Genomic DNA, 27107 nt, shown 5'->3' with positions numbered 1-27107 from the left:
GGTTAATTGGTTATCCCTTGCAGTAAACATTTACTATTTCTTTGCGGTGGGAATGTTTGAAGTCTTCTCTAAATATGCAAATCCTGTCAACCATAGTAACATAACTTACTATGTTACTTGAAAGTTATTCTTAACCATGCTTAAAGTTATTATTGTTAAAGACCGATGCAATGATCCTCTCAAATTATGAAATTAGCAGCTCAAGGAACAGAAATGCTGTAAAGGTCATATAAAGTTTGAGTTGAAATTCAAACTTCTGTGCCCAACTTTTTTCTCTCCATTTTTAAAACTGTGTGTGTGCTATGATATAAATTAAAATGCCACATACAACAGACCTGGATATGAAGAGATTTTACCGTGCGGGTGTGGGGAGTGAGGAGAAAGAGACAGAGATATACAGAGACAGTGGGAGAGCGAAGAAGAGAGAGGGTGGGGTTTCCCTAGGAGAGAAACTGAAGCAGAGAGTGCAAGAGAGGAGAGAGAAAGGTAAAAGACAAGGTTTATTTATCCTGGGCCCCTGGCAGGAGCCAGCTGATGACGTCACCAGTTGCTAAGCAACCTAGAGGCAGGCTGCCTATAGGCTAACAGTGTGTACAAGCCTAGAAGTCAGGAGAGGATGCTGGATCCCTCAGAATTGGAGTTGTGAGCTACCTGATGGGAGTGCTGGCAATCCAATCTAGCTCCTGCTTAAGATTTGTACATACTCTTAACCGCTGAGCCGCCTTAATCGCTAAGCCCCTCTTCTTTTTAAACTGTAATAAAAGACTACATATGCATCAACCAGAAAACAATATGGGTTGTGACAGACATGCATGCATTTGCTCTGTCTTGTTAGTGATTTTAAAATGTGTTTTATTAAAACCATTACAGGGAAAAATACATATGTACATCTAAGGAATTTATAGCTTACTTTAAAAATCAATGCTCGGCCTAGCCTAAAGGCGCACACAAGACTACTGTGATTACTAAAAACACTATAGCATTCTAAATAAGTAAACAAGGTCGACCGGATTCTAACTGTCAAAAATCTCGCTATATTTCCATAAGGGCTGTGTGCTACTCTATGATTTATCACCTAGGTCGCGGCTGGAGCCGGAAGCCGGAGCCGGAAGCCGGAGCCTCGGTGTTTCTGATGTTGATGCTGCACCAGGATAAACGCTTCCTTCACGGGGCTTCTCCACGGCCCATGAGCACAGGACCTGCAGCTCAAGACCACCTTCTGCCCTAGTTCCCCAAGTTCTCCTCAGATTCAGACCTTGCAAGCCCAGTTACCCCCAGAACTAACTTACTTCCTTCCTTCCTTCCTTCCTTCCTTCCTTCCTTCCTTCCTTCCTTCCTCCCTCCCTTCCTTCCTTTCTTTTTCTTTTTCTTTTTTATATTAATTACAGTTTATTCACTTTGTATCCCAGCTGTAGCGTCCTCCCTCATTCCCTCCCAATCCTACCCTCCCTCCCTCCTCTCCTCCTATTCCCCTCTCCAACTCCACGGATAGGGGAGGTCCTCCTCCACTTCCATCTGACCCTAGCCTATCAGTTCTCATCAGGACTGGCTGCATTGTCTTCCTCTGTGGCCTGGTAAGTCTGCTCCTCCCTCAGGGGAGGTGATTAAAGAGCCAGCCTCTGAGTTCAGGTCAGAGACAGTCCCTGTTCCCCTTACTAGGAGACCCACTTGGATACACTTTCAAATAACTCCCACGAGAGGAGGCGGTGGCACACAACAATTCGAACAGCATTTGAATCAGCATAGGGAAATGGGATCCTTGCCAGGCACTAGGATTCATGCACACATATAGGCCAGTCCCGGTTCAGCCCTAAAATGGTGTTTCACAGTGGTAAGCAGGTTGGTTGAACTACAGCAGCTTGGATTAAATGTGAGGTCTGAAGCTGGGGGTGTGAAGGAAAAAAAGCTTATGATGGAGTTGTACCTTAAAGAGTGAAAGGCAGCTTATAATGGGGATGGACCTGAAAAAGTGACCTTTCAGATATAACTCAGGAATGAATTAAGTTCTGCTGAGAGAATGAGGCAAAATTCGGTATCCCAGGGGACAGATACACAGATCAGCTCATTTAATGAAGCTAAACTCTTTGGGTCCCTAGAGGTCGGGAGCAAACAGTCAGGAATCTCCTGGGAAGATAGTTACATTCTAATACTGGTACCTGGAAGTTGCTGTCTTTAAGGTTTAGTGTATAGGAGACTATACATTCCAAGAAAGTTCTTGGAAAATATATCACTAACTCCACCCTGATAAGTGAACTAACCATGGAAAAACTCACTGTATTTTCACTAGGTCTGTCTGTAACAAGAATTCTTAAAACTCTTCTCGTCAAAAGGCATCAGCAATGAAAATCTGGGATGTATTTTAACTACTTGAAAAAATACCTAAGCAAGTCCTAAATGTCTACTAGTCAGCAAACGTCTCTTCCTCAGACACTCAAGAAGCAGACAGCACAAAATGTTTTTGTACCAGTGTTTACCCCAGTATATCTTAGAGCCATTAAATCAGTTGTTGGCCACATGATCAGCTTTTTAGAAGCAAAATAAAACATACAAAAAAAAAAAACCCAGAATGTTTTGCATAAAATTTTTGCCTAAATTTTGCACATGTCTAGGATTATTGGAGTCAGTTTTAATACGCTAGAAAAGAATGAGAGATGATGAATATATTGGCTAAAACATGTTTTAAATAGCTTGCCTGTGAATGTCATTTAGTATTAATAATAACAAAAGTAATGTTGTGCAGTCTAGTTTTCCATCACCATGACTTGCAAACAGAGATAAAGTCTAGAATACCCAACAGATTCAATTACAAACCTTAAGTGCATTTTTGGAACTATTATTTAAGCTGTTTTCATTCATTTTTATTAGTAGCAACTATGATATTTCAATTAAAATGAATAATTACTTTTTAAAGGGGTCATTTCTTTATTAAAAGAAAAAGGAATGCCTAGACACATGTAAGTTCAGCTTTGGATCTGTGAGTGCGAATGCTGACAATTATGGAGAAAAATACTCTTTCTAGGAGCTGGAGAGATGACTCGGAGTTTAAGAACTCTGGCTGTTCTTCCAGAGGTACTGAGTTCAATTCCCAGCAACCACATGGTGGCTCACAACCATCTACAATGAGATATGGTGCCCTCTTCTGGCATGCAAGCATACATAATAAATAAATAAATCTTAAAAAAATACTCTTTCTAATTTCCCAGCTTCAACTTTAATTGAGCCACATCTCAGAAAGGAAAAAGTGAGTGTAAAACCTTATAATGAAGATCACTTAAAATATGGCTTTATCAGATATGCAGAACTCTTTGAAAATGAAAGACCCCCATGCATCGTTTGTAATAATATTCTTCCAAATGAAAGTGTAAAACCTTCCAAACTAAAGGGGCACGCTTTAGAATGATGAATTTAATGGTGAGCCTCTTGAATATTTTCAAAGAAAGAAAAAGGACATAAAACTATCAACACAATTGCCCTCCCTTTGATAGTGAGAATGCTTGAATGTCTCATACAGACGCAGAAGAAATTCTTCTAGCATGTTTGGCTCTGATGTGGACAATTTCTGGTGAAAATTCAGCAGATAAGCTGAAAACACTGCTTAGTGATAAAACAATAGCTCCTCAAATTTGTATTATTGCAGAACATTTAGAACTGGTGCCTATTATTCAGGTACAATCTGGGATAGAATTTGCAATTCAGCTTGATAAAAAAAAATACCAATAAGAGGAGCTGCACAACCCTTTTTAAGTTATGTCAGATGTACATGGCAAGAGGGCTTTATGGAGGATTTTTGTGCCTTTTAAATTTAACCTGACATCTAAGTCTTTATATACTTTTAAAGAATTAGAAAAGCATATAGTTGGCCAATATAAATTAAGCTGAAAATTAGAAATAAAGCACAAGACATGGAGCAGCAAGCATCATCAAGAACATAGCAGGTTAACTAACAAAATGCTAGAAATGGCTAGTAACAGGTCAGTGTAGAGGTACTGTGTCATCCACTGGGAAGCTTCCCATACAGAGAAATTCCACAGATTCTCACCAAAGCATTGAAAATGCAGTGAAAACTCTTTAACTTATTCAAGGAAATTTATTGAATTTCTTGAAATATTTGGTCCAGAAATTGAAATTACTCATACCTACCTACTCTAGCACAATAAGATTTGTAGGCTTTCCCAAAAGAAAATACTACGCAGAGTATGAGATTCACATTTTTCTCATTGAAAAAAAAAATTCACTTAGGAATAATTTTGAAGATGTTTATGTAACAAAGTTGACGTATTTACACTGACATTTTGGCATTTCTTAATGAACTGAGTTTAAGACTGCAAAATTGTTACTGTAGCAAACAAGGATTAAAAGTGAATCGTAGTTACTATGTTTCCAATATTTATGTAACATTTATAGAGAATATTGTTAATGGAAACACTTTGAAAGAACTCAAAGTGTTGTTACATCTTTCTTTCTCTGGCTCAGACCTTTAACTGTGTCTTTCCAGAAGAGAAATTTAAGTGCTTAATGTTAAGGAAGCAGTTGGGTAAAAGACTGGAAATCCAGAACTGAGTTAAGCCTGCTACCTGAAGAAGGACCAGGTCCTTTGAAAATATCATAGGGAAGTGATTAAGAAGAGCTGACATCTGCCTCTTGCCTGCACATGCTCCTCTACAGGTAAGGGCACAGTAACATAGACACACATGTAGACACACTCACATGCATGCATGCATGCACCTAGGGGCGCACAAACACTGGAACATGCACACACAGTTATGCCAGACACACACAAAGATAAAAGCTTTCTTCCCCCACCTGACTTTCCTGTAGAAACTTGGTAAAAACAAAAAATTGTTTTCTTAGGTCCCAGAAATCTCCCTACAGAGAAAAACCTAGTGTAGCAAAAGTTAGGGTTCTTCTGTGGTATATATGAGCCACTGAAGCAAAGGTAACACCTGGCCTGATCTGTCACATGGAGGGGTTTGCAGCATGGGGTCCAATATAATGCCATTTCTGTGAACTGTAAGTTGTATTTCAGACCCTAAGGATTTGGCTCTTTGATATATATGTATATCAGTTTTGTACTACCATTAAGGCAACAGCCCCAGGTCTGCAGAATACAAGTGTAGACATCTGTGAGGGGCATTTCAGCTTGATTATAGTTAATCCTTTGCCATTTCAAAAACTCACATCCATCCCACATGATAAACACCTTCACCCATTCTAATGTCCCCCACAGGTCTGAACTTATTTTAGTATCAATTCAAGTCCCAAACCTCACATCTGAACTACCCAAATTACAAATGGGTCTAGCTCTGATCGTACTGTATTCTGGGACAAGGTTAGCTGTATACTTTTGAAACTGGAAAGCAAGTGCTGTGCTCCAGAACGAATGGGGCAGGTGGAGGGTAATGTCTGTGGATACCGTCCCTCACAAAGGAAGAAAATGAAAGGCAAAACAGAATGACCAAACAGTCATATCCAAAGTCCACCTGTAAAGTTCAAAGCCTAGGAATGGTGTGTGGTTCTTGTCTGTGCCCTCTATACCTGTGGCTTCACTGAAAACCATCAGTTTTTATAAAGGGTAGTGCATGTCTGTCCTGGAATGATATTACTGGTCTGTTTCCTGCCCATAAAGTTTTGGTAGCCCAACAGCCTTCCTCCCCGACCCTGCACTGCCAGGTCTATTTTTTTGTTTGTTGGTTCGTTTGCCTTTTCTTTTCTTTCCTTTTCTTTTTGAGACAGGATTTTTCTGTGTAGCCTTAGCTGTTCTAGACTCACTTTGCAGACCAGTTGGCCTTGAACTCAAAGAGATCCACCTGCCTCTGTATCCTGAGTAAGCACTTTTACAGGCATGAGCCACCATGCCTGGTGTCAGGTCTATTTTTAAAACTATTTCTTTTTCTCTATTCCTTTAGTCCTCCTTAGTGTTCCTTGGTATGACAGTCTTAAATGCTTTGTGGTTCACAATGATTCACTCCATTACAAGAGAGCTTCTTCCATGGATCTTTCCTAAGCAACCCTGCACTGTTTTTGTTTTCTGAGATATGTGAGGGATCCATGAATCATAGCACTTTCCAAAACACTCGCTGTTATGACTACATTTTTTGTTTTCACTCCTCAAACACTAAGATAATGATGCTCCTACTTAAAAATGGCTAAGAAGAGAAATTTCATGTGCATCTTACCACAATTTAAGAAATTTTAATATATATTTTAAAATAAGAATGTCCAGCCACATAACTGTCTTCACCGCAAAGTATGTGTTCCCCCACAATGGCCCTGTACTTCAGCATCTTTCACAGTCTGGACAGGCTGAAAATCCCCCAAATCATAGTGTTAGTTCTGGTTTTAATAGTTTATTTATTTATTTATTTTATGCTTTGTTAATGCAACAAGAAATCATTCCTTCAGTGGCTGGTTTGGCAATCCCAACTAAGTATAACTGATTTGTTAAATGCAAAGTGTTCCCTATAAAATTGTAGAAAACAATTCTCAGCTTTTTATCACTATGTAACTATGAGCTTCCTGTCCTCCAGTGTCCAAACATGATCCTCATTTTATTTTGGGTCCTCCCTAGCAGTGCTTTTGACACCTGTATTCCTACAGTTTCTGATAACTTAGATATAGCTAAGATGCTACAGAGTTTATGATGTTCTTCACTTCTGGCTTATGTCCATGTTTTATTAATCATTTGAAGGCAATTTAAGCCTTCTCTCTCCCGTGCTTTTAAAAATTCTCCCAGACTGTACAACAGTTACTCGAATATTTCCAGCATTTGTGAAGGCAGTTTGGGGCCAGAAAAAAATCATTTTGATTGACTGAACTGTTCTCCTACATTATTTCACTTGGGAGGGTACTGCTCATGGTCCACTTGAGACTAGCTAAGTATAGTCCATTTTCTGTAGTTCCCACAAGTCAGTCTTGGAACTGAAGGAAATAGGACAGAAAGAACAATTTTGGGTGCCAAAATCTGTATTTAATCCCTATTGGTGGCATATTTATTAATTTAGTGGCACACACACACTCATTAGATGTTTGAAGTCCTGAGTTAATCTTACTTTGCTAAAGACCTGAAAGCCCTTTATTTTAGGACGTTCTAGGGAAATATCTGTTTCCCTCCTTTCCAAGTTTGCAGCTCCAGTTCAAGACCTACCAGACTACACAGTCCATTTAAAGCCAGTGTAGGTAGCTTAGTGAGATTATGTCTCAAAATAAAAAGTAAAAAAAAGAACATTAGGGATATAGCTCAGGGTTAGAATACTTGACTACAATGATTGATATCTTGGGCTCGATTTCATTAATACCATAAATTAATAATAAAGAACCAAGTGAATAACTAAATAATTAGCCAAATAGTGAATGGCTCCACTGATTACCAAAACACTGAATAAAATGTAATCCCCAAATTTTTCTCTGAAAATTCATACTCAATGTGATAAAACAAAAACAAAACAAAACAAAAAAATTTCTAAACCTACTAGGATAGGAGAAGGAGATAAATAAAGGAAAAATGTTTTTTCAAACTTCAAATTTTCAAATTGAAATTTCTTCAAATTTAAAATTGTGTAAAATGGTAATATTTTCTATTATGCAAATGTCTCATAAATTTCCTAGTATCATTTCAAGAAGCCATTAATGTACAGTTTATGTAAAGTCTGAGCTTCTGATAAAGTGAGAGCCTGAGAACGTGAGTTTTTAATTTATTTATCTTTATTATATGTGCATTGATGTTTTGCCTGCATGTAGGTCTATGTGAGACTGTCAGATGTTAGATTTACAGACAGTTGTGAGCTGCCATATGTTTGCTGGGATTTGAACCCAGGTCCTCTGCAAGAGCAGTCAGTGCCCTTAGCCACTGAGCAATCTCTCCAGCCCCGAGAAGGTATTTTAAAGTTGGTGATTAGAAAGTAATTCAAGGTATATAAAAACTCTTTCCCCCACTATGCTACTGTTGTATAAACTATTTAGAGCTTTAACATTAATCAGATTTTTAATTATTTCCCAAGCCAATTTGTCTCATTTTATAAACTTAAAAATATTCTTGTAAGCTTCAGGAGATCCACTGGAATCCACAGGTCAGGCTCTAGATAAGTACTGAAAATCAACAGCCTGTTTCCCAGCCTACCTATTCCTGAGGGTGGGATTCCTCCCCTGATTTTGGGACTTCCCTCCTCCAACTGCCAAGACCATGGGCCTAAAAGTCCATAGGGCTTAAAGTTAAAAAACTTGATTTTATCTTCTGTCCCTAACATATATATATATATGTTCCAGCATCCTGTTTCCTCAAGAGCTCTGGCCTAAACCTCACAGACTATATCATCTGGACCTCCAACCTCCATTTTCCTAGCTGCAGATGGTCTCACACATCTGGGCAAATAGAACAGCCTGCACTTGGGACTTGGCCAACATTCCAGCTCTTTGCGCAACCCCCAAAATCAGTGCCCCTAATGTCAGCCAGAAGTATCCAGAAAAGATTCTTTGCTTGTTATCCATTTATTATCAACAAAAGGCTGGGATGTTAAAGTCCTGCTGTGGGACAGGACGTGGCTGGCACACCCTGCCCTCTACGTAGGGGCAGAGCTTCTCCTCACCCAGAGGCTCTTCACTGTATAATTCAAACACCTTTTCCTGCCATTTCCCCCCCTTCTGCCCTCTCTTTCCCTTGCCCCCACCGTCCTTCCCGCCCCCCAGCTTGCACTCTTCCTCTTCCTCCCATGCTGCTCCTAACAAACCTGCACTTACATAACATAGCTTCATCTCGCCATTAGCTCATTCTGTTTTATTTAATCAATCAATTAGAAAGTGTGCTTAATAAAACGAGCTAAAAACAAGGGTACGTGACACAGCAGAGAGGGAGGATGACCAACCAGGATGACAATCGCACAGCCAAAGGCAACAAACTCCTCCTGGAATGAGGAAATGAAATAGTTTCAAGGAAGGATGTTGACTGGTGGTTTTTAATGCACTAGATTTACTTGACTTAGAGTGTGGACTATGACCTCAAGTGTATGCCCAGAATGCCAACCCAAGCAGGAAAAAAAAAAAAAAAAGTCCAAAAGACATTTACTGCCTCTTGCCACCAGGAAATAAAATGCTATACACTCAGCTATGAACTTGCTCACAAGCTCATAATAATGCAACATGGCAGATTTAAATCTGTGATAATACCTTGTTGGGAGGATGAAGGGTAAAAAGGGTGGAAGTGGGGAGGGGTGGGAAACGAGAGAGCAGAGACAATTTACTTTTCCACGGTAAGAAGCCAAAGATAATATTCAAAACAAAATCACCTAGAGACAGCCCTTATGCCTGTGTGGAAATGTGGAAGCAAGGAGGGAGAGGATGGATGCTGGAAGGACTGAAAATACTTATCACAGGACTGTGAACTTCTACTTAAGAAAAAGCTGGGCAGGAGAATACAACAAAAAGGGATGCAAATACACACACACACACACACACCTCATGTTTATAGATTACTGTTCCAGCAGTCTAAGTTCACAGCTGTTTTCGAGGTGAGGTGTGAGGCTTCGCACTTTACGTAGACACTCCGGCTCTCTAGACGGTCTTTAAGGTTAGCTGAGAGTGAAACTGAGGTATCAGGGAAGTTAATTAACTGTCCCAAGTTTTAAAACCGAAGACTATTGTAAACCCAGGTAGGAAGGACCCTCTGAAGTGGAACTGGGTTTAAGCTTGTTTGTGCTCATATGGAAACAGATGGTTGATTGGTTGATTTCTAGGTGTGTGTGTGTGTGTGTTGTTTCCTGAAAACAAACAAAATTCACCCAGTTTTGGTCTTTGGGAGAGAGGACAACTGCTAAGGGTATTGCCATTTCGAACGAAAAACGTTTTTTTCTCCCTATGGCTGAAATCCTTACGTCTTCAAACTTCTTTTTCTTTTAAGTCCCCTCCTCGAGGTGTTTTTGTTACACAATGGCCCAAGTTTAGTGTTTTTCGCAACTGAACGGAAGAGCAAAGAGGTGAACGGAGCGGAGGGGGCAGGAATCAGGATGGGTGTCTCACCCGCGCCAAGGAGAACCGCCTCCGAGGTAGAAGAGAAGCTGGGAGGAGCCCAGGAGGCCATGGGTTGGAGGACTCAAAGTGTCCTAGATGGCCGTCCAGGGATGCACGCTGTCTCTGTGGCTGCTGCTGTCCCTCTTGCTGCTGCTGCTGCAGGGGCCGAGAGCCGCCGGAGCGCGATGGAGCGGGGCGGGAACCACGCCGCATTTGCAGAGCATCTTCCTGGGACGCTGCGCGGAATACACCACACTGCTGAGCCTCCAGCCGGGGTAAGTGCTAAGCCAGAAAGCAGAAAGGTGTGGGAGGGCGGCTTTGGAAAGTCAGGCGGAGGGACTGGCCAGTCTCCAGGCAGGAGATGCTTATGCTAGTCTCAGGGACAGAGCCCCCGTGCAGGGGACCTTCAGGTTCAGGGGACTGCAGATGAGGCTCCCCTGCGGTTGTAGAGGCGAGAGGGGTGTGTGTGGGAGCCCCGTACCGGTCTAGAGGTGAGTTTCAGTGACAGCACCTTGCCGCTAGCAGTAACTACCGAAGTGAGCGCCCTTCGGGAATTTCAGGTCCTCTGGTCTCATCTAGAAGATTCTGGTTCCGTCTGTCTTGCGCACATTGTGCTTCCTGCTGATATTTTTCCTCCCTTGGGCTCACTTTTTGTGCTGTTACACTATCTTTTCTCGTGCCGGTCGTTTTTAATTGTGATGCATCTCAGTTAAAGAAAATGGTAGAAAAACATAAAGAACTGGATTAGACATCACTCACCCAGGGTAAGAAAAAGTGATCATTGCCATAGCAAGAGATTTTGAAAGTTGCCCTGGACCGCAGGAACGAAAACTGGCCCCAGACCACACTCTGCCTCAGCAGGAGAAGCCTGTCCCAAAGCTTGGCGTCTGCTCCTGTCTTCCCAAGTCTTGCCTCCTGACATGGCCTGAGTGGGCTCAGAGACGCACCTTCCAATGGACCAGAACAACGGGCTCCTCCTTTTTGTCAGAATGGATAGGCAAAATCCAGAGATACGGTTCACTGGTAGGACAGCTGACTTCATGGCTTCTTGGTTCATGCTCAGTACCTCCACAACACACAAACACACACACATACACTGTACGCATCTGAAAACCAGAGGCCGCATTGTTAATTGAAATTGAAATTGTCACCTTCTATCTGTACCTCTGTCTCTGGCCTTGGCTGTTTATGTTGTGAGCCTGGGGTGGGTGGAAGATACTATATTACTTAGACTCTGTTTTTTCTCTCAGTGGAAATGCTTCCCAGTGCATCATGGTACATTGGGTTTTCTTTTTACAATTTGCACTGTGGTGTGTGTACATGAATGTGCACGTGTGTGTGTGTGTGTGTGTGTGTGTGTGTGTGTGTGTGTGTGATGTGCCTGTGCCCATTCAGAGGAGGACAATGGGTCTCCTGCTCTGTCATTTTCTGACTCCATCATCTTCTGAACTTTGTCTGGAAGCGAGAGCTAGGCTAGTGGCCAGCAAGCCCCAGTCATTCTCTCGTCTCCAGCTCATACAATGCTGGGGTTAGAGGCACAGGCAGCCACGTGGGCAGGGTGGTGGGTGTTGAACTCAGGGCCTTGTGCTTACAGCACAAGCAGCCTTACCCTGGGAACCATGTCCCCAGCCCTGACTGGCTCTTCTGCACAGGAACAAAAACTGCACAGCCATCTGGGAGGCCTTTAGAGTGGTGCTAGACAAGGATCCCTGCTCCGTCCTCCCCTCAGACTACGACCTCTTCATTAGCCTCTCCAGGCACTCCATTCCTAGAGACAAGGTAAGCACAAACACCTCAGATATGACCAAAAGCGTATTTTTTTCATTTGTACTCCATTTTTTCTACTTCTTTGTTGGTAAAAGGCAGGTGCATAATTATAAATTTTACATCTCTCATAGGTTTAGTGAGATATTTGATGAACACAATAAATAACGTACTGGAACTCTTCTGTATTCCTGGTATTGTTTTGAGGGTTAAGGATCCAATGTACAAAACAGTTCTTGTAGCCTTTCCAATCTTCAAAGAGGCTGGACTACCTAGGACTGTATGAGACAGAGACCAGAAATATTGTTACATATGCTGTATGGAGACACTAGTTATCCTGGAAGGTAGCAGGTGTGCTATATAGAGCGAGGTGTTTTGGGCTGGTGTGATGGCTCAGTGGTTAAAAACAGTGGCTGCTCTTTCAAGGATCCTGAGTTCGATTCCCAGCAGTCACGTGGTGGCTCATGACTATCTATACTGGTATCTGATGCTCTCTTCTGGCATGTAGATGTACATGGAGACAAAGCACTCCTACACTTAAAAATGCATAAATAAGAAATTTTTAAAAATTAAAAAAATGAGGTGTTTTTAAGCACTTTGCATTGTGTTACTGCATACCATCCTAATCAGAGCTACAGAACTAAGCCAAAGGCTTCTGCTTCTCATTTTCCACATGGGGACACTGAGGCTCAGAGAGATGAAATGCCTTGGCCAAGATTACACATCTAGCATGGACAAAGCCAGGCTTCTAACCCTGGTCCTTTAATAATTTTTAATGCAAAGGTTACAAATGGTTAAAAAAAGTACCAGTGGTGCACTTATTTTACACTACAGAAGACTTATGTCATAGTCTAAGCCAGTGGTTCTCAACCTGTGGGTTGAGACTCCTTTGGCAAACCCCTAGCTCCAAAAATATTTACATTACAATTAATAACAGTAGCAAAATGACGGTTGTGGAGTAGTAGCTAAAATCATTTTATGGCTGGAGGTCACGACATGAGGAACTCTATTAAAGGGTCTCAGCATTAGGGAGGTTGAGAACCATTCATCTACATGGTTCCATACAGCCACAAGGAAAAAGAGAGCAGCAGGCTTGCAGCAGGCCAGATTCCCTGAGGAATGGCTGCTGGCTCATCCTGATAACACTGCGATCAATGCGCTTTCATTTTAGTTTGTATTTTAACTCCTGGTTGTTTCTCATCAGTCACTGTTCTGGGAAAACAACCACCTACTCGTTACCAGCTATGCAGAGAACACCCGTCGCCTCATGCCCCTGTGTGATGTTCTGTACGGCAAGGTTGGGGATTTCTTGAGCTGGTGTCGCCAGGAAAATGCCTCTGGTAAGACCTTTGTACTCATCGCAGCTCCTCAACCTGTGGGTTTACCTCCGGTGCTGGAAGTTTTCATATGTGTTCATCTCTTTTAAATCCTTCCCAAATCTTATGAGGTAAGTGGTATCTATAGGAATTGGTAATAACAACAACAGGAAGAGTGTATCTACCTTGCCACGTGTGGTTACAAGCACTTTAGACCCATTAAGTCTAGAATACACACATTATCTCCTACCATTATTCCTATTCTGGCAGTTGTGGAAATGGAGGCATGGCCTGATTAAGGGAATTGCTTAGGTTTGTATAGTGAACAGGCTCTATAGTCTTGCACTCCTATCTCAGAGCCTATGATGCCCATCCAGCAGGACTCTGCCTTCATCTCTTTATTTTCCAGAAGAGAAATTGAGGCTTAGAGAGGGTAAATGCATTGTGCACATTGTTCAGAATCCATGCCAAATGTGGAGTTAGCATGTACTTAGAATTAATACATTTCCAACATGAAATGTGTTTGTGTACTTTTCTTTTAGGACTTGATTACCAGTCCTGCCCCACATCAGAAGACTGTGAAAACAATGCTGTGGATGCCTACTGGAAAAGTGCATCCATGCAGGTAATCCTGGGATGGGTGAGTGGGTGCTGAGCATGTGTGGAATCTATGACCTGGACCCTAGATGGAATGCCTTGGTCAAGATTACCTTAATGAATCTTCCTTTCCACTTTAATGACTGCTCTCACTCCTTTTCTCTGTTCCACAAAGTTGTGAGGGTTTAAGGGGATAAAATACTTAATGCAGTGGTTGGTGCAGAGAGAAGCATTTGGCAAATGTTAGCTATACATGGGCAGTGCATAGTCAGCATTTCTGTTGCGGTGTGGTTGTGTTTAGTGTTTCAAAGCCATGCTAATTCTTAGTGCTATGAAAAACAGGAGTAATCACTATTTTACAGAAGAGCCTGGGAAGCTGAAGACTTAGTTGTGGGTATCAGAAGTGTCCATGGAGTATCTTAAATGGGAGAAGAGCTGATAGGCTACCAGTAAGCTGGAGTCTTACTGGTAGGAACATTAACAGAAATGTTCCTAAGACATGTCTGAGTCTCAAAGGATATTGGCCCCACAATTGATAATGGCCATCAGTGACTATGAAATGGTGTCATTTGTAGCTTAAGTTCTCTGCCTGAACCTTTGCAATAAAGGAGAACAGAGGCTGTCTCTGACATGAACTCAGTGGCTGGCTCTTTGATCACCTCCCTCTGAAAGGGGAGCAGCCTTACCAGGCCACAGAGGAAGACAATGCAGACAGTCCTGATGAGACCTGATATGGCTAGGGTCAGATGGACTGGGGGAGGGTCATGGGAGGAGAAGAGGGAGGGAAGGTAGCATTGGAGGGGGATGAAGGAGGGGGTTCAGCTGGGATACAAAGTGAATAAATTGTAATTAATAAAAAAAAGATTAGAAACAAAGAGGGTTAAGTCCTCAGCTAAGTGCTGGTGATTAAATATCTATTGTGCAAGAAGCAAGTTGAGGACAGCGTACTTCCACCCCTTCCCTTTCAGAAGTGAGGTGTCTTTGCCTCCCATTATCTACTTTGCTCTCCTGCTGTTCTATGGGCCTACTGATAGGGGGAAGGACTTTGATCGAACCTTCCACCAGGGCTAAGCAAAGGACCTCCTGCAAGCACAAGGACTCATGCTGAGCACCATCTACTCCTGACAGCTCCACTGGGAGCAGCATTTGTTCCCACCTTTGGAGGGAGGGCTTCCTCTGAAATACAGGCTCCAGTCAGCTGCCAGAGTCTCTTATTGGGGACTGGAAGGGTTAAGACCCCTACAGAGGTATCATTTCAACTCTGCCTGTAAAAGAACTGTAATAGGCTGGAGAGCTGGCTCAGCAGTTAGAGAGCTGGCTGCTCTTTAAGAGAACCCCGGATCAATTCCCAGCACCCACACGTTACACACAGGTAAACTCCTGTCTGTAACTTCAGTTCCAGGAAGTTTGTTACATTCACAGAGACATACACACAGGAAAAACACCAATGCATAGAAAGTAAAAATGAACAAATAAACAAATAAACAAAGCAGTTAAGAGCTGCTCTTCCGGTCCTAAATTCAATTCCCAGCAATAACACAGTGGCTCACAATCTGTTGCCATCTTCTGGTCTGCAGGCACACATGCAGACAAAGTACCTGTACACATAAAGAAAAAAAAATAAACCTTTAAAATAAAATCTTTTAAAAACATATCATTATAAAAGAGTGACGTGTGAACAGGGAGTAAAATATACTTAAGCCAGGTGAAGACAGAAGAAGGCCCTATCTCTGTGGGTTCAAGGACAGCCTGGTCTACAGAGCTAGTTTCAGAACAGCCAAGGCTGCGCAGAGAAGCCCTATCCTGTCTCTGTCTTGAAAACAAGCAAACAAGCAAGCAAACAAAGAGTTGTAGCACATGCCACAATGAATCTGCCTGGCTTTAAGGTGTGTGCTCCAACAGGATGTTATTAGGGGAAAGTAGTATCAGTGCCTTCAATTTTTTTTTTTCAATGCAGTTTATTCAGGAACCTTGAACAATCATCTGACCCTGGGGAAAGCCAGCCCACAGCTTAAATAGCCTCTGGGTAGCCAGCCCCAGCATGCCACGTGGGCAATGCAGATAGGTCCACATACATGGAAGCAAGCCAGATCCTCAGCCTTAGCCAAATGTGGAGTTGTTCGTGACAGAGAGCACTCACCATCAGGAAGGTGGAAGGCGGAAACCAGCTCCTTCTTTAAGGCGCGGCATTACGCAGCTCTCTACAGTTCCCCCTTTTTGTTTTAGATGTATCAGGCAAGAGCAGAGGTCTGATCTCTGATATTAGAAATAAATTGGGACTTTGTACTGATGTTCATTTAGGTGTCATCCACCCAAAGAGCATCTCAATTTTTAAGCCCTTAGAATGTACTAGAGTTGAAGCAGGAAAAAAAACTAATTTAGTATAGTAATGAGAAGGCTCAGACCATATAAGAAGTCAATAAAGGTTGTTGTTATCATTATTGTTTGTGGTGATGGAAATCAACCTTTGGGATTTGCACTTATCAAGCAAAGGTCCTACCATGAGCTACATTCCCAGGCTAAATGTCATGATGTTAAAAGTTTCATCTTTATAGCTATCCTCTGAGGTAGCTGTTTGTTCAGACTTGGAAAATGAGGTGAAAAGACTTTCCCAAAGCTAAAATTGTAGTAAGTAGGTGAACTGGATTTGAAAACAGACTCTCTAGCTTCCGAGACTGAATTTCCTTTCAATACTGTCTACAGCTTTGTTGCATGTGTAGCCACACCCTTTTCAATTCTTTCCCATTGTCAGTGCAGTCACCGCTTGTGGTAAAGAATGGCAAGTTACAGAAAGAAAAATGAGATCACCCATATTCCTGCCACCAAAATGCTGTCCCTTTAGTACAGAGGTTGTCAGCCTTCAGCGTCACAAGAGGTAACTCCTGCTGTTGGTACTGGCTGGAAGCAGTACTAACAAAATGTATCTCTGTTTAGGAGCAGCTGGTACCAGGCGTCATTTTATTAGTGAGTAAGCCTGTCCTATGAGGCTCAATAACACATTAACCACCCACCCTGAGAACTAGACTATTTAGATAGCCACTTATTTACTTATTTACTTTTTTGTTTGTTTGTTGGTGCCAAAGACTGAACACAAGGACATGTGCTTGCTAGTATGTCTGAGCCACACCCTCAGCCTTGCTCAATTATATTGTATCGAAACTCACCTTCTGTCCATCTAATCTTGCACTTTGTTTCCAATGTAAGCATTTCCTATGTTTATAGATTCTTACCAGTGGCACTTTAATAATTCAGGCTTTAGTGCTACGTTTGTACCTCCTGGGAATCCTGCACCACTCTCTTGCTGTTTCAAGCCAGCGAGCATGTTTTTGGTCTTGCTAGCCATGCCACATTGCACTGGGTGCAGTGCATGTGGTGAGACTGTACTATTTACCAAAGAACTCTGGCTTTCTGCACCTGTGGTTTGTACTCTGCTGCAAGCAGTTGTTCGTGTGCGACTTACATGGGCCAATGAGAGGTGAGTGGTAGTGACATGTGTGTGACTGGCCCTTTTCCCTTCCTGGCAGTCAATAACTTTGCAGGTGTTGAGACTTCCTCATACTGAGAACTCAAAGGGCCAAACCACCATGAACCCGTGGTGAATGTTCAGTGGGGGCGTAAAGTGAATTGTTGTGTGAAGCCACTGCGATGTCGAGGCTACCTGTCACATCTGCTTAGCCTCGTTTGTTCTAGCAGACATGATGGCGTGCATTCTCTAGCATGTTCTCAGGTCAGGGTACCTGAGTTACGACAAGGGGAACTTAAAAGGTAATTTGCTTCTCCAAATAAACCAATGTGCATCTCTGTTAGCCAGGTGGAGTACCAAGTTTTCCCCTGCTAAAAATTGTCTGGCCTGGAGAGATGGCTCAGCTGTTAAGAGCTCTGGCTGTTCTTCCAAAGGACCCATGTCAAATCCCAGCACCCACATGGCAGTTCACAACTGTCTGTAAGTCCAGTTCCAGGGGTATCTGACATATACATGCATGGAGCCAAAACACAAATATAAGTTTTTAAAAAGTCCAAATATTGTCAATTTAAAACAAACAAACAAGACCCCGAAGAAATGTTGCTTTTAAAGCACAAAAATGATGTGACTTCACTTGTGCCAAAATCTCTGTTTCTTCTTGCAGTATTCAAGAGACAGTTCTGGGGTGATCAGCGTCATGCTGAATGGCTCAGAGCCAAAAGGAGCCTATCCTGTGAAAGGGTAAGAACTGCAACACCAACAAACAACACAGATGATACTAAATAAAGTCTAGGGAATCTTTCCAGGGCCAATTTAATGCTTGCTTTTGTACAGTCAGGTAAAATAAAACAGTTGAATGATGTAGTGATTAGAGCCATCTCTATACCATTAAACCACTAAGAGCTGACAAATACCTCCTGGGACTTGAGATACCGGGCTGGGTTGCTACCCTTTGGGGGCCTCCCTTTCTCTGAGAAGAAGGAAAGGGGGAATGGGAGGAGGGGGAAATGGGAGGGGTTAGGATCAGGCTGTAGACAGACAGACAGACAGACAGACAGATAGCTAGTTGACAAATATGTGAGAAAGCCTCCAAATGTACAAGGTAAATTGATAGTGCTTGCTTTGCAAACATGAGGGCCTCTGTTTGATCCCTAGAAGCCAAGTGAAAAATTTGGGAGTGGTAGCAGTTTTGTAATCCAAGTGCTGGGATGGCAGAGACAAGTGGATCTCTGGGGAGTACTAGTCCAGCCAGCCTACCCTACATGGCCAGTTCCAGGACACTGTGAGAGACTAGATGGCATCCAATGTTGTTCTCTGTACATACTCACAAGCATGTGCACCCTCACATAAACACGTGCATGTAAATGATATGTAAAAAGAGCCCTAGAAACTGTTTTTGGAGACAGGGTCTCTGAATAGTCCTGATCATTCTGGAATTCACTATGTAGACCAGACTGGCCTCAAACTCCAAGAGATGCATCCGCCTCTACTTCCCAAGTTCTAGGTCGAAAGGTGTGTACCACCACACACACCTTTTTGGCTTTCCTGGAAACTTTTCAAAAATTTTAATGTATAAATAAACTAAGAGCCAAGATGGAGAGTTATCATACTATGTTGACTTGAAGAACTGTTCTCTTTGTCTGGAGACAGGGCTCAATGCTGGAAAATTGGCCTAGCTGTACAGCCTCAACTCCATGGAAGCACAGACAAAAATAAATGTCTTCTCTGTTTCCCAGGTTTTTTGCAGATTTTGAAATCCCATACTTACAAAAGGATAAAGTCACAAGAATTGAGATCTGGGTCATGCATGAAGTTGGGGGACCCAATGTGTAAGTATTGGGGCTTTGGGGTGCTAGCTGTGAGATCTTGCTTTGCTTGGATATGATCTGATCAGGGCCCTTTTACACATTAGAGCCCTGGCTTTGGGACCCACCAGCCTTCTGCTTCTAATGAAGAGAAGGACAACAGTTGGGAATGCCAGTGTGCTTCCAGCCCACCACATGCTACCCTTCATGATTCCTTTGGGTACATGAATTTCTTATATTTCTGAGGGTCAAAACTAGTTTCTTCTTCTTATCACTTGAAGGGTCAATCCTTCACAAGGGTTTTCAAAATCGGCCCAGTGCTCTGTGATGAAGCCTTTGCTCTTCTGCAACTAGGCACTGCTAACTGGTGAGGACCAGAACTTGGAAGACCCACAGCTTCTCAACAACTACCCAACTTTTATAAGCAAAGGCAGAGCTCTTTTTTTTTCCAGAAATGAACATCACTGTCAAGGAGCCTAAGACCACACACACACACACACACACACACACACACACGCACATGTGCACACACTTGCTTACCTCACAGTTTGCAAACCTGTGCCTTAAATATTGCCAGATTAAAAAGTTAAATCCATTTGTCCCCAAAGCCTGGCAGTGAGGCCACAGCCTGTATTAGAGGAGAGCTGGGCCCTAATCTTCAGAGCCTTGACGCTGTGTGCAGAATATTTCCAAACCCAAGGACGCATGTGCTACTGAGTGTGTGTGTCAAGAGTAAATTCCCTTTCTAACATGAAGCATGCCCTGAGTCTAACCTCATGATGTGCATTTTTGCCCCCTTTTGGGTAATGTATTGCAACAGCTTTGGAAACTGTTTTTCATATAAGTTATACCACGATCTGCATTTCTCTTCCTAGAAAACAAATTATACTTACAGTTTCCTAAAAGCATTATATCTTGTTTTTTTTTTAAATTACTTTTTGTAAGGAATTTCTCTTTTCCAGTATTTATGTTGTCATATCTATTAGATTTTGTTATTTGACCCTACATTTAGAAAATGTCATTTTAACATCATCTCATCTCATTTCTGTGGCAAGAGGGATTTAGAAGTGATCAGATTATATCCATGAAATGGTCCTAGTAAGGGGAACAGGGACTGTCTCTGACTTGAACTCAGTGGCTGGCTCTTTGATCACCTACCCCTGATCTGGGAGAGCAGCCTTGCCAGGCCACAGAGGAGGACAATGCAGCCAGTTCGGATGAGACTGGATAAGACAGGCTAAGATGGAAGGGAGTAAGGACCTGCCCTATTCGTGGACTTGGAGAGGGGCATGAGAGGAGATGAGAGAGGGAGGGTGAGGTTAGGAGGGAAGGAGGGAGGAGGCTACAGCTGGGATACAAGTGAATAAACTGTAGTTAATATAAAAAAATAAAATAAACAAAAAGAAGTGGACCTGCTTGAACATTTGAGCCACAGGATAGAGTTGCTTGCAGGTTAGGAGCTAACCAGTAGGCACTTGAACGTAAAATCTAAAGAAAGCAATGAAGATTACAGCTTATAAATTATATCTTATTAGGGCTTAATTTTAGGCAACCAGATTGCAGCAAGCATGAGGTGAGAACTGTGTCAACCTGTTTTGCTGGTAATGATCTTACTATAGATATGAATCTTAAAACATCCTATGACAAGCTTCAACTGAACACAGTGACATGTATTTACATAAAACATCCAGTCTGAGAACTGTCAGCATTGTAGCTTTAACTGGCTCTATAGTGGCTATAAAAGAATCCTTTCCTTGTCCCTGTGTCCAACATCCTAGAGGCTCATGCTATTGCTGGCTAAAAATTTCTAAGTAGTAAGCCTGACCCAGAGAAGGGCATCAGCTCCAAGTTCTGACAAAAGTTCTAAAATAAGCCACCACCCAGTACTTTGTCTTCTTCATTTCTATATCGACTGGAACTCTATTTCTATGGAAACTTCCTCCAGCTTCTCATTTGCTCACTGAACATTCACTTCCAACCTGCTTAATGGTGGGGAGGTTGCTTCTATTCCCATTCCACATAGACTCAGCAGGACTCTGTCCTAACCACGGTTTGTAGCAATGTGTCTACCATGGATATTTTAGTCCTACTGCTAATTGTGAGCATCATGAGAAAGAGATTTAATATTGGTTGGAATGAGGGTAGTGGACATGCTCAGCATGTGTGATTTTGCTGTCATGGACTTGCAATTCTTATTATTGTCCTTAAGGCACCAGAAAAGTCATGCTTGCAACTTGGATATGCCACAGAAGCTGTGAGCTTTCTCTAGGTAAAAATTCTTGACTTAATAAGAAAAAAATCTTATGCTGAAGTTGCTAAGATTATATTAGAAAATCTGTGAAATTCCGAGCCTCAAATTGAATTTTAAATTTTGGTGGAAGAAAGCCTACTTTTAGGAGTTTATACCAAAGAAACAGAAAATTAATATGTACAAAATGAATTTTCAACAAGCTTTGTTATAGTTTAAGTGACAATGAAATACAAGAATCAACTTAAGTCTTCAAAACAGGGAGTTTGCTATGTGAAATGTGATCTGTTAGGGAGAGCATGCAGAGTTTATAAATAATGGCATATGTGCAATACATAATTATATATAGAGACACACATCTATACATACATACATGAAGAGTTTATAAACTGACATATATACTTATATATACATATGTGTGCTTAAATGCAGAGTTTACAAATGTGGCATATTTGTATATATGTATACATACTTATATATAGACATATGTATATATTACACATGCAGAGTTTACAAACAATGGTATATGTGTGTGTGTGCATGTATTTATCCAGATACATGCAGACACGGGCTAAAGCACACATAAAGAACACTGGGTAGCATGCCAATGCTATGCATACAAAGCCTCATGGGAAGTGTAAGTTTATGTACTGTAGCTCCTCCGCCCTGGGAATGTGATTCAAATGCCTAGTGGAAGATTGCATTTTTTTTCTCTCTGTACAACCTAGGGAGGAAGTTTTTTGTTTTTTTTTTTTTATAAATTGGGCACACTAAGAAACAACAATAATAAGTAGTAATAAAATAGAACAACAATATTATACTGTAGTAAAAAAAAATGAATGTGATCTAGCTTGAAAATATCCCTTGTGCTGTATACATGCCTCCAAGCCAAGCTGAAATGAAGAGCGACTCCGTGTGTGCATGCACTGTGGGCGTAACTTCTGAGCTGCGGAGTATGGCAGCAAAACCACATAATTTCTTTTTTCTTCAGCAGAATTTCATAGACAGTTTCTCTTCTAGGATTAGCAATCTCAGCAGCTCAGCATCCATATATCTAAACTAGAGAAAGCACACAGCTCCTCTGGCATATCCAGACTGCCAGTATGACTGTCTGGTATTTCAAGAACAGTAATAAGTGTTACAAGTCCCTGACAGTCCATCTGACATCTAAGAGTGACCAATGAACAGGTGTTATCCAGTGTGGCTTGCTGGTCCACGGATGATGCACACCCTGGTGAGTCAGGGTGGGTCAGTAAGAGATTTCCCTGAGCCGATCAACATGGAGTGCAATTGAAAATGTCTGAATTGTTTTGCGTATGTAATTTTCTACTCAGAATTTGCAGGCCAACATCGACTGGCTAACTGAATTGTGGAATGCGTGACTGCGGGCACGTGGGGGTTAATGCCGCCTAGAAATTGTTAGCAGTAATTATGTCTAGGGATGACACTTGCAATGATCTTTTCCTCTTTTGCTTTCTCTAACATTTTAAACTTTGTATGCTTTTGTTGTTTGAAGCTTTTAGTGTAGGTTAAGCAGATTCAAAGTTATCATCCTGTCAGCCCCTGGGGACCGTCGCAAATGATTGCAGCGGGCCCTCATGGCTACATATGGCAAACAGCAGAGCACGAGCCGTCCCTGGCCCCCTGTGCTTCTCTCCGGGAGATGGGTGTTCAGTGCAGTCTCTGCTAGACTGTAGGTTTCCCAGAAGCAACAGCGTCTAGACCACACGCCTTCCCGTGTTCTTCGTGAGGGAAGAGCATCAGGGAGTGGCCTAAAGATCTTTGGTTAACTCTGAAACAGCTTCTTCTATCGTTTCCTCCTTCTCTAATCTGCTTAAAAAAAATACCTGTCTGTGTTTTAGGGAATCCTGTGGCGAAGGCAGTGTGAAGATCCTGGAAGACAGACTGGAAGCCCTGGGGTTCCAGCACAGCTGTACCGATGACTACCGGTAGGTGGCGCTATGTATCACCACTTTGCGGGGTTAGAGCGAGTCAAAGGGTTGGTTTAGACCGTGGATAGTGGTTTCTGGGTTGCCAAGGACTGTGGGGGCAGGGAAAACCTTCCTGAGCCCATTTTAAGGACAGCCGGAAGGTCCTGAAAGCAGAAGTTTATCATTTACCCATGTCTGCTTTCTCCCTCCAGCCTTTGATGTGTGATGAGATCGGAGACCAAGCGCTGTGGTTCCCACATCTTCAAATCACACTATAAAAGATAGTGAAATAGGCACTTGCTTGAAAGATGGGTCTTGACCACAGATGGAAGAAAAAAATCATAGCGGCTACTGTTTATTGAGACATTGTGATCTGCACTTTAGATGCTTTGCCTCAGGTGTCATCAAAGGCTTTTCTACCTAAGCATTAGCAAAGCTTGGCTCTAAGCTTGGGGTAGTGTTAATCCTCTTTTGGGCTCAGAATTCCTGTCTTTGTCTTTCTCTAGCTCCTTTCCCCCTTTCACAACATGGTTTCTCCATATAGTCCTGGCTGCCCTAGAACTTACTCTGTAGACCAGGCTGGTCTTGAACTCAGGGATCCACTTGCCTCTGCCTCCTGAACACTGGGATTAAAGGCGTGCACTGCCACCACCATCTCAGTTCTTAAGTGTGCAAGCCTGATGGCTTTTCAGTTCAACACCAGAAAGCTTTCTTAGACACTATGGATGTGCCTGGGTGGAAACGGCATCAGGAGTACTCTTGCCCAGCACCATAATCTTGTTGCTTTCTGCCTCCCCAAAGTTGAATGGACTGTACCATTCTCCAAACTGACCAAAGCCTCCAGAGGTGTGGGTGATGTCATCCCTGTTCAGTCCTCCCTGACCCTAACCATTGCCCTTTGACTCACCTTTGCTCATGCTCACACAAATGCAGAGCTTAGGTGCCACCTACTCTCCACTTTAAAGGAAAACTAAGCAAATACACATTTCTGGACATCTAACCTATATACAGAAAAATTATAAATCTTCACACACAGTTGGATGATCAGGTTCAGTCTGCAACTCTTTTGGATAGTTGAAGGGTTAAATGAAATGATCTGAATAAAACAATCAAAAATTTTCAGGCACATAGTAAGTGCTTGGTAAATGGCTTTGTGAGAAAGGTGTTTGGACAGGGTCATCCTGTGTAGTTATGGCTATCTTGGAACTCTATGTAGAGCAGGTTGGCCTCAAACTCACAGAGATATGCGCCACGACTCCCAGCCCAGCTGATACTGCTTATAAAGGAGTGGCTTGTGGGATCTTCAAAGATGAGTTTTGTGTTTCCAGCACCTTGCAGGCACATCTCAAATGCTTAATGGGTGGATTATTTGGATAACCTCCTAAGTACTGTTTTCCTTCTGTAGACCAGTGAAGTTCTTAATGTGTGTGGACCACAGTGCTCACCCCGACTGTGTGATGAACTCGTAAGTAAATGGCTTAAGTCAGAACACAGGTGGACTGCAGTCTGGTTTTCTGGCCCTTCCCTAGCTAACCCACTGCAGAGTGGGCTCTTCTGCACTGCATCCCCCTAATCTGTTAGTTACGTTGCTGCAAGTTCCACAGACATCTGCAGGCTGAACCAATTCTACCCAAATGCCTGACACCACCCTCTGCCTAGCAACTGCATTCTAGAAGTGCGGCAGCAGGGGGCCCTTGGGATCTTTCCTTCTAAATCCTAATTTATTTTTTTTAAAGTTAATATCCAAGCGTGAAACAAAGTTTACAATCATAAAAAGGGACAAGAGAGTGAACCGTGTTTTTTTTCTTTATTCCTATGCTACCAAGTTTCTTTCCTCAAAATAGGTAAAGAGCTCTTTCTATAGTCTCTTGTGTCCTTGCAGAGTATGAGACTCCTGTCACAGCACATGTGTGAGTTTGTATATATATACGGATATGCACGCATACAACACAGATAAAGCTCTTATATCAGTTATAATAAATGATAATATTGAGACAGTTATGGGATTTGTCTTGGAGATGCCTCTATACTTTTTAAGAAAATAAATTTTAGGGCTAGAGAGGTGACACTGTGGCTAACAGCGCTGGCTGCTGCTCCACAGGACCTGGGTTTGATTCCCAGTACCCAAACAGTGTCTCACAACTAACTTTAACTGTGAAATATTTCAAGCCAGTATCTCTACCATAGACCCACAAATATGGCACAAAGAGAAACAAAGCTGTGTGTTTCATTTGTGATGGTAATGGGTGAAGACAACAGAAATGGGTCTGAGAAGATGAACTCCACACCACTGATTGTAACTTCTAGGAAAGAGAGTAAGGATGGCAAAAAGATCAGGGGAGACACTTGTATGTATTGGTTTTTGCTTTGTTACTTTATTTTGTTGAAAATAAATAAATAAAATGTATCCGGATATTAATTAGTTAACTATTTTAAGTGCCCCCCCCCAAAAAAAAGTTAGGGGAATAATGATTCAAGTATGACTATTTAAGTAGAAACTGAACCAGAAATGCAGCTATAGTGAATGTCCAGCAGGGGGAGGCATTGTCTAATAAAGAAGGGGCGTCAAAGTTCAAGGGACGTTTTCCCTAGGTAAGGACAGGGCCACTAGTCCAGATAAGATAGTTTTCTAATTTAAGAAATTCTTTTTTTTAATTGATTGAAAAGAATGCAATAATTTCTGTTTCAAAATTCCAAGGTCAGACCTTCTTTAGTATAAATGGGCTTTGGCCAGGCCACGCTTGGTGTCTTAGTCAGAACAGGATTTTCTAAACCATCCAAACCCTGCTGATACACTCTTCACCAATAAGGAACTTGGCTAACACTCTGGAACATTTGTACAATAAGAATTCATACACAAGGAAAAGTGAACTGACTCCATCTGCACCAGGATGAACTATGTCCAAGAGGCACTGTTAGGCAAAGGAAGCAAACTGCATTCCGTATATTTTCATCAAGAGGTGTGTGTATATGTGTGTGTGTGTGTGTGTGTGTGTGTGTGTGTGTGAGAGAGAGAGAGAGAGAGAGAGAGAGAGTGAGTGCGTGTGTGTGCTGTGCTGTGTTTGTGTGTGTGTTTCTTGAAAGGACAACTGAAATTATTAGCTGCAGTTCTCTGGAAATAGGGAAATTAAGAATTTTTACTTTTGGCTTTGTGAACTTTCTGTTCCAGCCAATCGTTTCTGTGGTGCGCATGTGTGACTTTGAAAGCAGCCATCACACTCTGACTGTCTCTGTTTCCCTCATTCTTTTCAGAGCCTTGGCAACTATGCAGAGGGAGAGGCCATCTCTTCATGCAGCAGGAGATGCCACCCTTATCATTTCTCTGTTGGTGGCTTTGGCTTCAAGCTCTCAAGTGTGACCAGAAAATCACCATGCTGTTCTAATAGAACCCGCTTTGCATCTACCCTTGAACAGCCCACCTGTTCTGTGTAAACCAAGGGAGCCTACTGTCTAGACATGTCCTTCTATGAACAGTGTAACCGGATAGGAATCCAATCATACTCATGTTCATGATTCAAGAAACAAAGCACTTGGCTAGTCCCACTTGGCAGGCAGAATTTGTGACCACAGAGTTAAAGTATAACTCCTTATTTTAATCATGATAAAATTAGGAGTGCTGAGACGTGGAGTGTAGTGTAATCTTATATAATTAAATATAGTTTTGGAAGCATCTGTATTTTATATTTTTTTGTATTTTCCTGTGTTTAGAAAGACACAATACATGCTTGTTAAGAGCTTCAGATACACATACAGTATATAGAGGTATACAAATATAAATGTTATGCAAAGACATATATATACATATATGTATGTTTCTTTAATGGATACTTATGATAAGGGAACAACCTAAAATGTTAAACACACACACACACACACACACACACACACACACACACACACACATACACATACACATACACACACACATTGGGAACTGCTACATAAGGTTCTGTATACCCATAGGATAGAATATTCGTTTAACAA

General features: G+C 42.0%; 1 protein-coding gene across 1 annotated transcript; it reads left to right on the top strand.

Moving 5' to 3' along the window:
- Window positions 1-10004: 10004 nt before the first annotated feature.
- On the top strand, window positions 10005-26795 carry Bst1 (bone marrow stromal cell antigen 1). Its single transcript, XM_021654441.2, has 9 exons — window positions 10005-10274; window positions 11652-11778; window positions 12968-13103; window positions 13622-13704; window positions 17804-17880; window positions 18876-18968; window positions 23055-23141; window positions 24529-24588; window positions 26376-26795. Exons 1-9 carry the CDS (start codon window positions 10096-10098, stop codon window positions 26479-26481), a joined length of 948 nt encoding a protein of 315 aa, XP_021510116.1. The 5' UTR covers window positions 10005-10095; the 3' UTR covers window positions 26482-26795.
- Window positions 26796-27107: the final 312 nt, after the last annotated feature.

Source organism: Meriones unguiculatus, chromosome 12, assembly GCF_030254825.1.
Source record: "Meriones unguiculatus strain TT.TT164.6M chromosome 12, Bangor_MerUng_6.1, whole genome shotgun sequence".
In the NCBI taxonomy this organism is placed as follows: Eukaryota; Metazoa; Chordata; class Mammalia; order Rodentia; family Muridae; genus Meriones; species Meriones unguiculatus.
The sequence above is the reverse complement of the archived record's forward strand: the minus strand, read 5'-3'. Positions and strand labels throughout refer to the sequence as shown.

Excerpts from the sequence above, each read along its gene's own strand:
- Bst1 (XM_021654441.2), top strand. The coding sequence starts at position 10,096 with ATGGCCGTCCAGGGATGCACGCTGTCTCTGTGGCTGCTGCTGTCCCTC. Across the intron at positions 10,275-11,651 it reads CTGCTGAGCCTCCAGCCGGG|GAACAAAAACTGCACAGCCA; the intron begins GTAAGTGCTAAG and ends TCTTCTGCACAG. Across the intron at positions 13,104-13,621 it reads TCGCCAGGAAAATGCCTCTG|GACTTGATTACCAGTCCTGC; the intron begins GTAAGACCTTTG and ends CTTTTCTTTTAG.